At 32.1% G+C, this 18,782-nt stretch overlaps 2 protein-coding genes across 3 annotated transcripts; both read right to left on the bottom strand.

Moving 5' to 3' along the window:
• Positions 1-87: 87 nt before the first annotated feature.
• On the bottom strand, positions 88-4,063 carry LOC8266798 (ubiquitin-like modifier-activating enzyme atg7). Of its 2 annotated transcripts, none has more exons than XM_015721436.3 (14): positions 3,736-4,063; positions 3,436-3,653; positions 3,155-3,346; positions 3,023-3,077; positions 2,847-2,941; positions 2,496-2,685; positions 2,278-2,374; positions 2,056-2,200; positions 1,820-1,978; positions 1,531-1,719; positions 1,155-1,352; positions 950-1,065; positions 694-853; positions 88-354 (listed from the first exon to the last, which is right to left on the bottom strand). In XM_015721436.3, exons 1-14 carry the CDS (start codon positions 3,878-3,880, stop codon positions 190-192), a joined length of 2,124 nt encoding a protein of 707 aa, XP_015576922.2. In that variant the 5' UTR covers positions 3,881-4,063; the 3' UTR covers positions 88-189. The 2 variants fall into 2 exon arrangements, with proteins under 2 accessions (XP_015576922.2, XP_002522565.2); XM_002522519.4 differs by having other exon boundaries at positions 2,278-2,383; positions 3,736-4,060.
• A 1,384-nt stretch (positions 4,064-5,447) lies between these two features.
• Positions 5,448-9,103, bottom strand: LOC8259226 (transcription factor bHLH30). The gene is made up of 2 exons (XM_002522520.4): positions 8,103-9,103; positions 5,448-6,239 (listed from the first exon to the last, which is right to left on the bottom strand). The coding sequence occupies exons 1-2, from the start codon at positions 8,415-8,417 to the stop codon at positions 5,757-5,759; spliced, it is 798 nt and encodes a 265-aa protein (XP_002522566.2). The 5' UTR covers positions 8,418-9,103; the 3' UTR covers positions 5,448-5,756.
• Between the last annotated feature and the right edge of the window lie 9,679 nt (positions 9,104-18,782).

Raw genomic sequence — 18,782 nt, 5'->3', positions numbered from 1 at the left:
TATATGCCACTACAGATAACGTGCACGCCCAGTCCCCAAACATACATCCACTCACACACACAAAAAAAGAAGAAGAAGAGAAGAACAGATCAAAAGTTGCTGAGAAGAATTTGGCATTGCTTAGCTGATCTGAATATTGTTTTTTACAATTAAATGTACAACTTAAGCAATTACTAAATAGCAAGTAATTTAAAGTTCAACACAATCATCATCTGCCTCATTATCCCACTCCAGTTGAAAAGAACTAGCCGACTTCATCAACTCTGTGAGTCCGGTGATATCCTCCAGATAAGTAGGATGATTAATCGCTTGGAGCAGGAATTCCCTTCCATTTTTCCGATATTCAGATACCACCTGTAAAGCTCATTTTATCAGAACTTAGCTCGAAAGATAACTGAAGACAAATAAAGATATACACTGTTCTTCCCTTGATGAGAACTGGGGACTAAGGCAAACCAACAGATTCTTATATACAAATATGGTTAGTATGCATGTAATAATTCTTGCAACTCCTACAAGGGACAGTATGTCCAATAAATAAACAATACAAACATTTTTATGAACCTTCCTTCCTGAAATTTGAAAACAAATTACGGTCACCACTAGATAATTAGATTTCAAATGGCACAACTATCAAGGACTAAGCAGACAAATGAAAGTAATTGAAAAATCTTAATATCAGAGAAAACTTACAGTGCTGCAGCAAGCAGTGCAACTACTAGAAGCATGGCCTACAAGCGTCATTTGGGAAAATTGATGAAGAGAACCTCGTATCTGATGGGGCAAAATACCAAGAGCTTGTTCACCACTTCCACTGTTAATGGATGCTGCAATCTCACCTTCTGCAAATATCCTGTATAGGCAGATAGAGGAAAGCACAATAGGAATTAATAACTCTTTACTGTAAGAAACCAAAAATCATTCCATGTGGTTAATCTAAAAACTTTACCCATCAGGATGATGCAATATGTTGACAAAAAGTTCAACTGCAAGAGATGAAGCAATCGGAGCAAGCCCTGGACGTGTAACGGTGCATTGCTGGTCCAAAGTGCGATTAGCAGTTGACTGCACATAGATTACATGAATTATTTCCAGAATTCATATGCATAAGATAACCAAAAATTTATAAAACCAGTCACATTCTAGTAAATTACATCAGTTGGTGCAACCACATCATTGCAGAAGTAACAGCCCAATCTCTGCCCTCGTCTATCAGCCACAGCAAGGTTATCCACAGCCGCATCTAATACATTATCAGCTTCAGTATTTAGGTCATGAGTTGAACCAAGAGGACCTGGGCCATGCCGCATAACCAGGAAGCTATCAAACCCCAAAGCTGCAGTTATAGTGATCTGCAGAATGATGAATGAGGACAAAAAAGGCATCAATCTTCAAGCAATAAATGATGCTCAATCCAACAGTTTGAAGTCAGACAAACAGATCCTCCAGAAAGTGATTTAAGCTTGATGAAGGAACACAAAGCTACATTCAACAAGATTGATAAAAAATAATTAACTAAAAAAATGTCACCTTGTTGGCATTTGCACAAAGGAGGGCAGGAAGCCATCGGCTTTCTCTTGTATCAGTCAAAAGAAAAATTGCATCGTGAGAATCAACTAAATCATGCAGACGTCTACAATCTTCAAGCACAGATTCCTCTTCTTGGCTGCTCACTGGATGTCCAGGCATTGGTATAGCCATCACAACACCTTCTGCTTCCTAAGAAACAAAGTATACAACAGATGAAAATGAGAAGAGCTCCCCAAATCTTAGAGCAAAGCCCTACTTTTACAAGATTTTAGGAGTTAAATCAATTTACCACAGCAGGAAATATTCGCGTAAGGCTTTCAACAGCTGCCATGGCTTTAAAATCGCCTCCATTGAGACAATTGTCCAACGTGTATAGGGACTGCCTTAGTGGGTTAGACATAGCCACCCTGCCATTGTCCAGTAGTGTAATTCTCCGCACGCCCCAAGACTGCAATAAACATAATCTTTCAGAACCCAAAACATGCAATACAAAGCTACTAAAGTAATCATTTAAAGGCTACATACCATAAGCATGCGGGCAACCTGGCATCCAAGTGTACCTGCTCCTAAGAGAAGACACTTACTAGAGGACAACTTATCCAAGTTGAGGGAAGGCAAAGCACGCCATCTCATTAGTTTTAAATTCAAATCTGCTGCAGATACAGCCAGCCTGTAAAAACATAATACAAGAAGATAAAATGTAATAACATAATTATGCACTAAAGCATGGCATTGCAAAGAACATACCTTGTTGGGTCCAGGGAATTAGCAAGATGAATAACCCTGGATATTTGTCTACCTTTGTTAAGTTCCCATCCTACTGCATTAGGCACACACTGGGGATCTGCCCATCCTGGGTGATATTGTCAATAAGCTAGTAATCCAGTATAGAAAGAAAGATCAAAGCTGTAGAAAATCAACCCAGCAATCAGCATAGATCTGTTACCCAGTTTCTGCCGCTCTACCTTGTGGTAATGTAAGTAGGGCTTCGCCAACAAGGGACAACCCCAGATCTGCAAAACCACGATTCTCTCTATAGCATAAAAAGCGGACAATTTTGGGATTCCATCTTGAACAAATCAGTGCTAGGAAGTTGCGGAGAGGCCAACCAGGATTATTTGGAAGATGACACGGATCATAAAAACCAAATAGCACCTGCCAATAACCAGTATAATAGCTTTTAGAAATAGACACCAGAACAATATTTGGCTCATTAAAGAGCATATTTCATAAAAAAAAATGTACAAGGACAAGTCTAATTATTAGCGCAAGCCCTTCCATTTTCTAGAGAACCAAAGGATTTTATGAAGATAAACCTTTTGGTCATCACTCTGGCATGCCTCCCAGTTGTTGAGATGCCTAATAGTAGCATGAGAATTGGAGTCAATGCAAACCAAAAAGAAAGGAACATCTGCAGCAAAATTATAAGATCATGCACTTGAGAGTTTTTGCATAAAAAGTACGAAAGAACATATGTGAGTAACAAAGTTACCGGCAGTTAAGCTCGAGTTACGCCAATCATTACAAGCTGCCAACAGAGACTGTGCCTATACATCCCAAACAAAGTTAACATCAAGAAAATAACATGTGTATAACAACAAATTATAAATTATAATTGAATCACCTCTTGTACAGTAAAGCATTGTGAAGCGGGCTTCAAGTCAACAACGGTAGCAGGCGGATCAAGCACAAGAGCAGGGAAAGCAAAGCAGTAATGAAAGCTCCATTTTTTCAAATCCGCAAACGAGACAACAACAAACCTACATAATACTGAGCTATCCTCCACAGCTTTTCCAGTATGAATATCATCCCAAATCTAAATCATCCATAACGTACCTTAATCACGCTTTAAGGAAATAATATCAAAAAAATTTGAACAATGGAGATTTGATAGTAAAAGCAGACCTTATTTGCTTCCTTCTTGAGCATGGTCTTTTTATCAAGGGAATGGTAAGCCTCTAATGTGTTAGTATTGTAAAGAATGCCAGGGACAGCACATCTGTTTCTGTTGCTAAGTACTTGAATTGAACATTCCTCACTCTCACTTTCATCACATGACAAGGATTCCGCTAGAACAGTCAAGTGATTTGATACTTGAGAATGAGAACAAGGCGCATAAAAACCTGCCGCAATTTGTCATGATTATATCTTTAATTTAAGAAAACAAAATTACGAATTAAAATTTCGTGAAATCGTTAAAGATACCAGTGATAGGGATAGGAGAATCGTCGATGCCAAATTTGTTGAGTTTTAAGGAAGATAATCTGTGCCAGAAACCCTCGTCAACGGAGCTTTGAAACGGTGCGAATTGGAGTATCGATCCACCACCGCCCTGTTCTTGTTTTGACATTGTGAATTAATTAATTGCTATTTGCTGTAAACGTTTCAATTCCGATTGGTGATTATTACTATGGAAGTTTTTTTAAAAAGAAAGGTTCACTAAACTTTAAGTAAAATACTTAGAAATATAGTCTTATTATATATCCTTGCTCCGTTGTCCTCTTCCGTTCACGTCAGTCGCAGTAAAAATATTAACCAGGTCTACCCGCGAATGACGAAAACTAAGAAGAAAAACATGAAACGACACAGCGAAGATGAGATCAGTGTATGGGCGAAATAAATTGTCATAGAAATGCAAGTAAAAGTGATGTTTATTCGTGGAGAATACTTTTTTTTTTCTTTTTAATTACTTCTTTTTATTTCTGATTTAGAAACTAAAAAAGCTAAAAAATTTATATTTTAATCAAATAAGAAAAATTATTAAAAGATTTATAAAATAAATTAAAAATATCGATATTTGTTTTTAAAAATTTAAAATTATTAAAAAGTGTAAAAATATTAATTTCTTTGATAATTAAAACTTAACTAAATATAAAACTCTATTTTGCTATTCTCTCAGAAAAGTTTTACGGGGACCAGTTGCCCACTTTTTTAGACACTTTTGTCTAGGTATAGTAATTGGCCTCCCTAATTACTTTGGGCCAAGGTAAAGAAAAAGCTCCACAATAAATTGAGGAGGGATTTGTGATATATATATATATATATATATGAATTAAATGCATCACTTTATTATTACATAAGTGTAAAACACTCAGAGATATATATTACTCATTTAATGGTTTGGAAGCAATATATCAAGAGTAGTCGATTATTATAAAAAATAATAATAATATTTTTTAATATGTATATTCTGATTTTAAAATTTCACAACTATTAGAATAAAGTAATAGTGCTAGTGTGGGAATAGTATTTATTATTTCTTGTGCAAGTTTTTTGTAAAAATAGAATTTATCTTGACATTATAAAATAATATATGTCACTCATTTAATATTTTGGATGCAGTATATCAAGAGTAGCCAGAAATTATGAAAATAATAATAATTTTTATATAATAATATTCCGATTTTAAAATTTTTCAACTATTAGAACGTTGTAACGGTGTTTGTGTGGAATTAGTATTTTTTTTTCCTTGCGCAATATCTTTTTGTAAAAACAGGATCTACACAATTCAAAACAATTTTATGTCGAATTTTAATTTTGATACAGAAAGAAGTACTCAATAGTCATGTATTTGGTGATTGTGATGGATGTTGTTCTCACCTATATGTTACAATATCATTTTCTAAATTGATACTCGTATAAAATTGGGGAAGTAGTATTTTCTTTTTCTTTTAGACTAATTAAGTTATGTAGAAAAATTGAGGAAGTGATTAACTTGAATTTTTTAAAAGAAATAATAATAACAATAGTAAATAAGAAGAAAAATCAAAGGCAAGGTCAAAGAAGCAAAATGTATTGAGGATCATATTTAGTATTTTATGAGATAGATTATCTTAAAAGTTATTCACATAAATGGCTACAATAGCTGCATTCTTACATGCCCATCATTAAGGTTTCAGGAATTAAAGCTCCCAGAATTATCAAGCTATTGGACAAGTTTTTTCATAACTTAAAAATTCAAGACACAGTCATAATTAGGAGTTTAGTTTAACCTTACAAGTTACAACACAACCATATGCTTACAACTATAAAGACGATACTGCCCAACTTAATACTTCAGTAGCAGCAGCTCTGTCTTCACTCAAACCATGCAAATTAATATATTTGCATATAATATCGCAAGTCTTTCCTAATCAGTTTCCACAAATCTTTCTGCTTACACAAACTGAGACAGTAACAATCACCATATATGCACATCACTATCAACAGCAACAAGATTTTGGCTCTCAAGAATTCGAGCTGGAGGAATCCAAGAAAGTCACCCTCCTTCTCTTGTTTGGAAGCGTTGTTCTTGGTGAATATTCAGGTGAGATACAACCTTTATCCAAGACAGAATTCAAGGCTTCGTGAATTGAATTTGTAAGAAGTTTTATCGCTTCAGCATCATTGACAGCATTCTTGTTTCTGCAGCTCGTCAGGAAAAGCACATTCTTTAGCCGAACTCCTAATGTTGATATTTCTGCATCCAGCAGTTTCATTTGCAAGGCATCAATTGCTTGTTTTATGTCAGACAGAAGCTCGGGTCGATAATCACAACATAGGGATGCCTTAAAATACAAAGTTCCATCTCCTAAGCCATTATCATATGCTTCAACTTTCACTTCATCATCAGGCATTGGAATGAGAAGGCCTTTGCTGGCTTCTATTGCATTCTTCCTAAGCTCTTTTACTTGGCTAATAACTTCAGCAAGCAATGTGGCTTTATCCATCTGAAAGTACCAAGTTAAACAATGGATAAATTCGAGCTTCATGTGACACTTTCTGCAAACGACAATCGAATTCTATATGATGAAGAATATATGCAAGTTAAATTATGATTTCTGTCAACAGCATTTTTATTACTAACAGTGACATACCAGAAAGATATGTCTCCATTTATCAATGCTACCTGCAAAAACAATTTTGTTAATTAAGGAGAATGAGTCATCCAACTATTATTATTATTATTATTTATTTTATTATTATTATTTTAAAAGCTTTGCATATAGGCTCCAAGAGTAAGACAGGCCATCAGAATATTCATAAGTGGTCCAATCATACTAATTACAGCAAGTAAAAGGATGTGATTTATTTGACTTTGTTAACATTGCAACCTCAAAAGACGATAGTGATTTGCAAATAAACAGCAAAAGAAAGGGCAATGATTATGAAATAAATTCTAATATCCTACCCCTAATACTCTCGCGATACAGAACTTGACAATTTAAAATATAGTGGTTTGTCTTGCCCCGGAAGTCTGTTTCAGACGTGCCCTTCCAACTATCAGAAGATATCATTTTTGTCAGCCAACAAACTCATGTCTAAGCCATCACATGGATAAATGCATATAAAGAATAAGCCTCATGGTGGGATAAATAAACAGCAGCTGGCATAGTGCGCCTACCATCCAATCATAATGATCAGTAATCACCTACCAAGTTATATAAATACTTATTTGTGGTTGTATATTTTATATGTACACATTTTTTTAAGAATAGACTTATATGGTGTCCTACCGACAATAGCTTTGACTCTAAAAATTGTTGTATTATTTAAAATCATCATCTGGTTTACTTCTTATTAAACAACCACAGGATCATCATAGTTTTATTGGTTGAACTTAGAATCACAAGTGCCTTTGATTAAGCACGGTCATATCAGAAAAGCTTCTTGAACTATTCCCTCAATTTTTCCCTTGAGCCAAAACTGCAGATCTTGCTAAAAGAACACAATGGTGACTTTTTGTTTACTTCCATTGATACTCGCAAGTTTCAATCCAATCATTCCTATGGACAAGCCTGACCTATTGATCCGGAGAAGAGCACACACAAACTCATTTGACTTGGAGAGTGAATGCCCAGCAGAATACATCACTGTTGCATATCTATTTTTTCTTCATAACCAATGCATAGGTGTTCAAGTTAATTGCAGATGCTGTTGAAATTCATCAGAAACTTTTTCACCATCTAATATTTATTTGCAGTTTCAAGATTCAATACATTTCACATCACATCAAGATGAAATTCCCCTAGTTGCCTTTATTTACTAAAAGATCTAGAACAAAATACCAAATCAAGTAATCTAGAAGATGTGCAATGAAGTCAATTAAGATATAGTATTCTTTCCCATATGAGAAAAAGTATGATACTACCTCTGAGGATTATATCCCATTGATAAAAAACAAAATTTCAAGAAAGACAGGGATCCAATACCGTGTATATGGATATGTTGAATTCCTTAAAAGAAGAACATAACACATTAACACCACTAGAAGAACACGAAATGTGTTGAAGGCTTAAGGTTTTATTTATGTAATTTATCATCCCTAATGCTCAAGTCTCTAAACAACAAATTCATATTCAATCGTGACTTCCAAACTTCTGCAGATTCTTTCAGCAACCAAATCAAAGACATTTCGATATAACAGTACTATAAAATCAATCTAAGAATAAATTAACCATAAACCTCTCTGTTATCTTCACTGTCTCCCTCAGTCCAATTTTTAGTATTTAACAACCGAATAATAAATAAGATAATACATAATGTTAATATCAAAACTGAGAAGAAAAACAACTAAGAGAGAGCATATTAACCTTTTCAGTGCAAGGCACAAGACCACGAAGAGTAGCAAGATGTGCATTGATCCTCTCTCTCCGTCTCCTCTCTGCCTCACTATGACTCTTCAAAGCAGCCAAAGCCTTGGCCTCAGACACTCCTTTTTTTCCAACTTTGGGAGCTGGTGCCTTTACAAGTTCACCCTTTTCACTATCCAGCACCAAAGCCTGAGATACCATAGACCCGCCTTTCAAAACCCCATTAAAATCCCCTAAACTACGCGAAAATGGATCCAAGGTGTTAAAATAGCCGGACCCAGATGATGAATTAGCGTTATAAAAGTAAGAAACCATTGAAACAAGAAGAAAGATTGGATATTCTTTTTGTACTATCTTTGTTATGTTCAATTACGAGCCAAAAGTGAAGAAGAGTAGGCCTGGTGGACGAGAAGTGGGTGCAAACCAGAAAGAAAGTTTTTGAAGCGGGAAGTTTTGTTGTTTAACAGCTTTGTTAGTGATACTTGTGATTATGATGATCATGAATTCCATACCGGAAAAAGGACAAGGTTTGGGTTTAACGGACAAGGGAGATAAAGTTTAGCAAGAAAACATCCACATCTTTTTCTTGATAGTCTTGAAGAAGAGCATTATTTTCTTTGGTACGTGTGAGATTCTTTGGAAAGTGGAGCTTTATTTTTTGGAGAAAGAGGGTGAATTCTTGAAAGTGTGAATCTTTTGCTGGATTTTCGATGAATCTTTGAGAAGAAAAGACAAGACTTCAAAGAAAGCTTAGTAAGATGGTTGCTTGAGGAAAAGAAGAAGTCCAAGCTAAGCGTTTCTAAGTTGAGAGCTGAAACCATGAAACTGATAACAGTATCGACCAAAAATATAAACAGGCGCCTGTAAGTTCTTAGTTTTTTTTTTTTTTTTTATCAACTAACTAATAAATTAAATATAAATAGTTAGTAATTTAATTCTGAGGTCAAAGGACTGAAACAACCCCTTGATTAGGTGTTCTTTCTTTTTCTTTTCTGATAAAGCCCTTGATTAAATGTTAGTTGTGCTAAAAGAAATACGAATTTCCTGGAAAATCACTTAAAATATATGTTTTAGTAGGTTTGCAATGGTCATCTAGTATGAAGCACACCACTGCTGCAGCAAGTTTTTGCCTGTTTTTTCTTTTTCTTTTTTCTCTAAGTGCTGTATTGGCGCGATAGATACTTTCAGAAGAATGTTCTTTTAGAAGAATGTTCGTGTTATTTTTCTAAAGAAAATTAGAGAGTTTAAAAATCCATTAGAATCTAAATAATTATTTTCATTGAGTTTGCTTTTCTATTATCCATTAAGAGAAGAATCAGTATATCTAACTCTATAGCTTAATTAATTTTAATTAATCCGATTTTACATTATACGGTTTCATATTGGACTAACCAAATAAATCTATAGCAATACCCAAAGTCAATTCAACTTTTACTATTTATACTCATAAATCTCTTATTATACTATAGATATTATATATGACTTTTATATCTAACAATAACTTACAATCTTTTTTATTTTAAAATTGTATCATATCGACTATATTTAAAATGAATTTAAACTTTATTCAAGGTGGTTAAAATTTTTTAAAATACAAAAAGACTGAGTTGCAAAATTTTATTTTTATAGTTTAATTTTCTTACAAGTTAAAATTTAAAATTCGTTTTAATTATATATTTTCTTAAAACTGTATTATAATATATTTTTAAATTTTATTAATATTTTTAATATCATTTTTCTTAATAAAATTATAACAACATCATTTCCACCATCCATTCATATCCACTATTTATTGTCATAAAAAATCTAAATAGTTAAAATCAACATAAAATTATTATCTTTTCTTTACCTTAAAACGATATTTTTATTATATTTTAATATATTATAGTATATTTATTAAAATACATAATTTTATATTATTAAAATATACTTCATAAATAAAATATATAATATTCTTCAATTTATAAATATCAATTATAAAAATGATAAATCTAATTCATCTGATTAATTTCACAAATATTCAAACTAAATGATATTTTTAATATTTTTTATAAAATTATAAAAGAATAAAAATATTACTTAAAAGATTTTGAAAAAGGAAATATAAAGGATTTGAGAAAAAGTCATAAAAAAATGTTTTTTTAAAAACTGTCCAGTGAGATTTTCTTTTCTATTTTATTATATAGAAAAAAACTTTTATTTTTCTTATTAATTTAACTTCCTTTTCCAATGCATGGCAATCAATTCTTAATTTGGTTTCAGCAAAATGTCTTTCAAGCGGTCCGAATGGATCGTCAAAACCATTTTATTAATTAAATATAAAGGAAGCTTTTTCTTTGCACATGTTTACTCTGATGAGAGACGTAATAGATTGGAAGTTCTTGATTATTTTTATACGCAATATTCAAACTCGGTTGATATCAGATATGCTTGCTCCTATTTTTCAATGTACTACCAACCAATCTCCTTTAAGATCCTTTCAATCATGGCCGCAATTTCTAGCAATCATTTTAGGTAGCCGGTGGCTGAAATATTCAAAATTGGTGAGCTTAAAAATAAAATAAAAATAAAAAATAATATTTCTGTATAAAAGTTGAGATAATATTTTTTTTTTTCTCTTCATTCTTCTTTTATACAGGCTACCACCAATACTCGTAATCATGCTGTTAGCCACTCCATATTTCTCTTTTTATATTTCTTTCTAATTTATATTTTAGTTTTTCTTGTGATGTTTAGAATTATTATATTCCTTTTTATTTTTATGTTCTATTAATTTTAATATCATTTTAAATAGAAATTTATAGGTTTTTCTGTTCATCACTATAATGAGTTTTTCGAATTTTTATTTCTTAAAAATAATAAAAGATTGTTGATGATATTTATACAAACCGAATCACATAGAGACCAAATAGTCTTATACCGAGTGGAGCAAATTTCAATGACTATTGATGAATTTACTATCATTACTGTTGAAGAATATTGAAAATAATATTTTACTTTATGTGTTTTTTAATGTAATTATTATTTCATTTTTGTTTTATTATCTATTTTTAAATTCTAGATTTATATTTTTTTTCAAAGAAAAGGTAAAATAAGGGTTTTGGATTTTGGATTTTGGATTTTGGATTTTGAATTAATTGTTTTATAGACCACTTGATCTATAATTGTAGTTTGATAACTTCATCGGGACAGGGTGAGAAAAAGAAAAAAAAAAAGAAAATAAATAACAGTTAATTAAAATATTTTAGTAGTTTATTGATATGTTTTATATACATAATATATAGAAATATATGTTTTTTATCCCACTTTAGTATTTTTGTCTAATTTCAGGAGATAATAGCAAAAAAAAGAAGAATATGAGTAAAATATGTGTAAATAAGTTTTTAATTAGACTGCGACTATAAAAAGCTCGGAATAAAGATACGTGGACTGCCAATATTGCGGCCCAAGCGAATTCATCAAAGGAAAATTAATTAGTTATGATGTAATTAAAAATAGTTATTTTCTAAATTGTCTATTTTATTTAAGACTGTGAAAAAAATAATTATATTAGTATTATGTTGAGAATGACTCTAAAAAAAGGAATATCTATAATAAGTAAAGGTTAATTAAACAAGGGAGAGGATCTATTATTATTCTCTCTGCGAATTTCCTACAGTTCATCTTCTATAACATTTAGTTAGTTTTTACATTGTTCTTTCAAGAAAATCATTCTTCTTCATTCCCTGAATAACTTCTGGAGTTTGATAGAGTTTTATCTTCTGTTTTATAAATCTTATGTATTTCTATTTAATTATAATGACTATTGGATTAAATATGTCAGACTAAGTTTCATAGGTGTTTAGTTTGACTTTTTATTTATATATGAACTTTATATATTATGAGTTTAATGAATAATTTTTTTATTTTCATATTTGTATTAGTTTCATCTATTATTATTGATTGATCATCATATCAATTTAATAGTAATATTTGTTATAAAAATCTTTAGGTTAAAAGTATTTGAAACATCATCACTTTAATCTATGTTGGTATAAGAAACCTAAGTTGCATCATTATTTTGAGTGACTTAAGAAAAAAACATATCATTGTCTCATTTATTAGATTTGAACTTAAGAGAAATAAGAAAATTACTAAATGTAAGCTAGATTAAATATTATTTTATCATATAGTTTACATTAATTATTTCAGTTGTATATTTATTATATAGTTATTTAATTTATTTCTTAAATTTTAAAATTATTCTCAAAACATTGGCTTAGAGTGTTTATATTTATTTTTAGTATTTTGTATGATAATTGGTTTTTATAATATATATTCTACAATTCCTTGTGAGATCGACCTCGTGGTGAATTTATTCATGCTATTATTTAATTCGTACACTTGCGAATACTGAGTTTGAGACATCAGAATGCCTAATATTTATAAACTTCCTTTTATAACTATTATAATATTATTTAGTAAAGAGTTCAATTAAGTTGAGGACATTAACCATTTTAATCATGTTTAGCCAATTACCAACGTGGTTTAAGGAAAACATATGTTTTCAAACCCATTTCAAGAAAAAAAAAAAAAAGGAGTTGCAAATTATAATTAAAACTCTAATTTTAGCAGTACATTTTATTTTAAACATTCCCTTTAATTAATATTTATTAGAACTTCTTAGTCAATAACTGACAAAAAGAATAAACGATTTTTACATTTCTAAATTTAGTAATCGTTATATTCTTCCTTTTTTTTAACGTGAATAATACAAATCTAATTCTTAAAATTTCTATGTGACAAATTTATCAGCAAGTTCTTATGAAAGTTTTACTAAATGTTTTTATAAGATGAATCAAATTAGTAATTTATCAATCATTAAGTGAATTTTATCAATCAAATTCATAAATTAATGACAAAAAGAAAAGACTATTTATTTGAATAGTGACAGGTAGTGTGCTATACTAATGAGATAACCAACAATAATCCTACTTGTACATCAAAACCTTTAATCACAAAAAGGAAAATCTATTTAATTTTATTTTTATTGGTTATATAATTAGTTTTAGTTCTAATATTATTAGTTTTATTGATTTGACTAATAGAAATAAAAGAATGCAAAAATATATAAATCATAATTAATTAATTAATTAAAAAAAAACAATGAAGACATCATCAAATATTATTTCTTCAAATAAAAACAAACTTCTTCTACAATAGGAGAAACACACCGTATGAGGGATCCATAAAATACAATTGATGAATACTTTTCTCATAATAATATAGCATTATTTGATTTTGGATTAAGAACTTGTGTTTTGGGATTTGATTTTACGTTTGGATTAGAAATAGTCGTGTCAAATTAATGAGGCCAATTTACAAGAGACATAAATTAGTATGTGGAACTATGAACAAGTAGAAGAGGCACCCATCACTTTTGCCAAGGCCAATTTACGGATTTGCTCTCAAACAACTTCTTTCAATTCGTTGACATTCAGATTCCGACCACTAATTAAACAACAAAAGCAAAAACAAAATTTTGTTCCAAAAATGTCAATTGCGCACCTTCTTTTGGTGGCTATTGGGTTCCTGCCTTAGTCACAGTGTGTCCCTTGATATGGACATTTTCTCCGATTGGGAAATCTAAATATTTTACAAACAAAACAAAATTAATAAAGCTGCTTGTCTAATGTCTACATTCAACTTATCAGAGATAGAGATTATTCAGTTCTATATAAGTCTGTCCACGTGTCATTTAAGCATCACCCTTTTACATTTCCTGCATGATTGACAAATTATAGTATGAGGATTTCTTTTAATGGGTGGCTTTTATAGTTAGTTTATATATTTTTTTTTATCTTATTTTATGATGAAATATAATTTCATCACTGGAGTCAACTTTTTTATTTTTTATTTTTTTTATTATGATGAATTTTCAGCAATTTAAATATTATTATAAAATGAGTTTTTCAAGTAACAACTTCTAAATCAGATTAATATTTAATAATGCTAACATGACAACAACCTGCTACTGCTCCACTAAAAATAGTGCACTTTTTGGCTGATCTCCTACGAAAAAACGACCCTATATTTGTTGTTTTCTTTATTATTATTATTCCTTAAATAAAAGTCAAACTATAATTGATATCAACATTTTACCCTATTTTTGGAGTTACGTGTAAACTTGTGGATGCAGAGTTTTTATCCTCAGGTTAGCAGTAAGAATATCATATTAATTTATTGTTTGGGTTGATGATTTCTGAAATGGAAAAGAAAACCCTTTATTTTTCTGGCTTGATGCTCGTGATTATATAAGTAATTTTTTGGCCCATAAACTCGAAAATTCCGTAAGTGAATCATATTAGTCATATAGAGTTATGAATTTTTTAATATATATATATAATCATAACATGTAGCATATATTATTATTTATTTTTAAGTCGCAATATAACTACTATATATTAACCGATTAACTCATGGTTTAAAACTAATTAATATAAATATAATACGTTGGACAAACATTATTATGATGAGAAATCCATATAATCCCACCATTCGTCTAAATAAAAAGCCTATGAGCCAATATTCATTTGTTTATTTCTGTCGTTTACGTGCAAGTAACCAATTTACACTTTCCTTCTTTGAACAGTGCAAGTAACTATATATTGAAGCTTCTGAAATCAAAAGATATTATTATGAAGAAAGTATTTATATATATTACCATTTCAAGAAATCTACCTTTTTATAATCACAAAGGGTTCTTTTAGCCTCCTATCCTTCGGGTCCAAATTTTTTATACCCCATCCCCTATTATATATATTCTGGAGCCAAAAACTTTATACTGAAAAAAGCGTATGTATATGGAATAATATTATAGCTATGGAGTCGAGTTCCAATTGCCTACACCACGTTTATCTCTTCCTTAAGTTTAATAACATAATATATTAAAACAATTAATCTATGCTTTGGATGTGAATAATACATATATTCATTATATACTAAATGATTTTTCAGAGCATGTAGACTGTTTTGAAATATATACTTATTGAAAGAAATTATATGTTTTGGTTAGGAAAAAAAATCATGTCTTTAGCACACAACTTTTTATTGGTAACTCGCTAATCCGTAAATAAATATAATATATTCAAGTTTAATAATCTGTTTATAAATGTGTTTTAAACTTTTACATAATATGTATAAAAAAGAAAAACTTTTTTTCTTTTCATCTTATAGTTTCTAGCAGCTTCTGCCATTGGAAATTCGCCCAATCCGTCTTTTATTTTCTTGCCTTCGTGTTTATTATGGTTTTAGTTGTGTTCGTATAATAATCTATAATATTATTTCAATTGATTATAATGACTAAATAGAACATAAAAAATACTTTTTTTATGACGGAAATATTTTAATCCAAGAAATTAATATTACACAATATAATAGGATGTTTATTTAGATGTTGAGATAAAATTTAAATTTAGGATCTCTTTAAACTTATTCATAGGTTCATTTTATTTTAATGCCATCATGGGAAAATGAGTAATAGAGTAAAATCACAACGATTGCGTCCTAGTATTGGTATCTTGCAGAAATCTGTTGGAACTGAATTATAAGTGGAGAAGTTGGAAGAGAGAAGAAGAGAAGAAGGATATTTGTAATGTATTTGCTGTCCTTTATTGAACTCAAGACTGACTATTTATAATAGTCTTACAGCTCAAAATTTAACAAACAAGGCTATAAATGAGGAAAAGACTAAGGCCAGTTCACCTGGCACATCTGCACTAAAACAATAACGTAAACATGCTTAGGACTAGTTCTAACTAGCTTATTAAGTGGAATAAATTGTAACAACTACTGACTAAGTCTTGCTAAGAGTAAACAAGGCCACGTATCATTCCTCCCCACTCAAGAATCCTTGTCCCCAAGGATAAAACCTGGATATGACCTGGTAAAGCGCCATTCATTTTTCCAAGTGGCATCTTCTCTTGGAGCTCCTTTCCACTTGATTAAAACTTCAGACTTGGGATGATATTTTCCTTTTTAAATGACTCTGCGATCAAGTATAGCTTCAGGTTGTGGAAGAATAATGGAATCATCAGACACTGGTGGAGGTTGACTTGAAATAGGAGAGTGTACTGGACCCAAATGTTTGCGCAGCATGCTAACATGAAACACATTATGAATTTGAGAATTTGGTGGAAGGGCTAACCGATATGCAACTATACCCACTTTTTCAATAATCTGATAAGGACCATAAAAACGGGGGGCCAATTTCATTGAAGCTCGAAAGGCAACATAAGTTTGACGATATGGTTGGAGCTTAAGATACACATAGTCTCCAATATCAAAAGAGACTTCCCGTCATTTTTTATCTGCTTGACATTTCATTCGTTGTCTGGCCAATGAAAGGTTATAACGGAGTTCACGTAGAATGGTGTCACGATCACGTAGGTACTCATCAACAGCTTGAATGCGGGAAGTACCTGGAATGTAAGTTAGCAAATGTGGTGGTGGAATGCCATAAACGGCTTCAAATGGCGTCATTTTGGTGGATGAATGAATGGATGTATTGTAGCTAAATTCAGCCCAAGAAATCCATTCAGACCATTTTCGTGGTTGGTCACCTGCAAAACATCGCAAGTATTGTTCCAAAGTGCGGTTCACCACCGTCACGGTTTGGGGGTGGTAACTTGAACTCATACATAGCTTAGTTCCCTCAGAATCGGAATAGTGTTTGCCAAAAGAACTGATAAATACCTTATCTCGATCAACGACAATAGATGTTGGGACACCGTGGAGGCGAACGACATTGGCAATGAATGCTTTAGCCAACGTAATGAGTGTATGGGTGTTTTAACGCAACAAATGGGCATATTTTGTTAAGCGATCAACAATCACCATGATAACTGAATAGCCATTTGACGTTGGTAGTCCCTCGATAAAATCCATTGACACCTCAATCCACATCCCGATTTGGAATGGGTAATGGCTGAAATAAATTTGGTTTCATGCAATCAGTTTTGTATCGTTGACATGTTTCGCATTGTTGTAGAAATTCCTTTACTACCCGACGCATGTTAGGCCACCAAAACTAAGTTTAATGCGTGAGAGAGTTTTATGGAATCCAAAATGTCCACTGTTGGTGATGAATGACAATCTTCAATGATTTGTTGGATTAAGGTTGAAGTGGGACTCAAGTAGATTTTCCCATGTTTGAACCAAACTCCATCCCGTTGCACTAGTTGTTGGAGTGATTGTGACTAACTCAACTTCTTATAGAAAGGGTCTTGTTGCACTTCCTCTTGTAATTTTGGCCACCAATCCGCACATGGCCTTGAAATGGATGTGAAACTGAAACTCAACCACACGAGAAAGTGAGTCGGCTTGATTTTCGGACCCACGCTTGTACTCAATTCACGTAATCATAGCCAAGGATCTTTCGGAAGCCACCGAGTCATGGGAGTGGTAATTCAACGCTCTAGTAAATACTTAAGGCTCTTTTGGTCGGTCACGGACTATAAATCGCTTGCCCAGGGAGATATGGACGCCACCTCCGAATCGACTTAATGACGGCTAACATTTCTTTCTCATAAGTGGACAATAGCAAAGCTGATCCCTTTAAAGCTTCAACGAAATAAGCTATTGGACGATTATTTTGAGAAATCTGACTCAATTCCGATCCCACTAGCATCACATTCAATGACGAATTGTTGAGAAAAATCAGGTAGGCATAGGACTAGTGGCGACGTTAGTGCTTCTTTTAATTGATTGAAAGCTAGTTCAGCTTCTTCACTCCATTTAAATCCTTCTTTAGACAAGAGTTGATTTAACGGAGCTGCTATACATCCAAAGTGACGAATAAATTTGCGGTAGTACCCAGCTAACCCGAGAAATCCTCGCACTTCTCTTGTTATTGTCGGAATTGGCCATTCAAGAACAACTTGTATTTTTATTGGGTCTACTGCCACTCCATGTTCTGAAATGATGTGGCCCAGATAGTCCACTTGTGAAACACCAAACCTGCACTTTGTTTCTTTAGCAAACAGTTGGTTAGTCTTTAAAATAGTAAGGACTATTCGGAGATGTGATAGATGCTCTTCCCAAGTTCGTGAATACACCAAGATGTCGTCAAAGAAGACCAAAATGAATTTTCTGAGGTAAGGTCGGAAGAGATCGTTCATGAGACTTTGGAAGGTGGAGGGTGCGTTGGTAAGGCCGAATGGCATCACTATAAACTCGTAATGCCCTTCATGTGTTCGAAAGGCTGTCTTTGAGATATCTTCTTCATGCACTCGAATCTAATGATATCCAGCCTTTAAGTCTAACTTAGAGAAGAATTTGGCTCCATATAGCTCATCAAGGAGTTCATCAATGACTGGGATTGGATATTTATCCTTGACTGTGATACTGTTCAAAGCTCGGTAGTCAACGCAAAATCACCAATCTCCATCCGCCTTCTTGACTAATAGGACAAGTGAGGAAAATGGACTATTACTAGGCCTTATCAATTTTGATTGCAGCAATTCTCTCACCATCTTCTCTATTTCAGTCTTTTGGTAATAGGGATATCGATATGGTCTGACACTTACTGGTTTAATGTTGGGTTGTAATGGAATGTGGTGATCATGTAATCTTTTTGGGGGTAAGTCTGTGGGTGATTCGAATACTTGAGAGAATTCGGTTAGAATATGGGTTATGTCAAGT

This window comes from Ricinus communis, chromosome 5 (genome assembly GCF_019578655.1).
Source record: "Ricinus communis isolate WT05 ecotype wild-type chromosome 5, ASM1957865v1, whole genome shotgun sequence".
Classification (NCBI taxonomy): Eukaryota; Viridiplantae; Streptophyta; class Magnoliopsida; order Malpighiales; family Euphorbiaceae; genus Ricinus; species Ricinus communis.
The sequence above is the reverse complement of the archived record's forward strand: the minus strand, read 5'-3'. Positions and strand labels throughout refer to the sequence as shown.

What these genes read in the sequence shown, in the direction of transcription:
- LOC8266798 (XM_002522519.4), bottom strand. Translation starts at nt 3,880, where the DNA reads ATGTCAAAACAAGAACAGGGCGGTGGTGGATCGATACTCCAATTCGCA. An exon ending in TTTGTGCAAATGCCAACAAG is followed by an intron (nt 1,353 to 1,530) that starts GTGACATTTTTT and finishes ATCATTCTGCAG; the next exon opens with ATCACTATAACTGCAGCTTT. An exon ending in GCACTGCTTGCTGCAGCACT is followed by an intron (nt 355 to 693) that starts GTAAGTTTTCTC and finishes TGAGCTTTACAG; the next exon opens with GTGGTATCTGAATATCGGAA.
- LOC8259226 (XM_002522520.4), bottom strand. Translation starts at nt 8,417, where the DNA reads ATGGTTTCTTACTTTTATAACGCTAATTCATCATCTGGGTCCGGCTAT. An exon ending in TTGTGCCTTGCACTGAAAAG is followed by an intron (nt 6,240 to 8,102) that starts GTTAATATGCTC and finishes TGGTACTTTCAG; the next exon opens with ATGGATAAAGCCACATTGCT.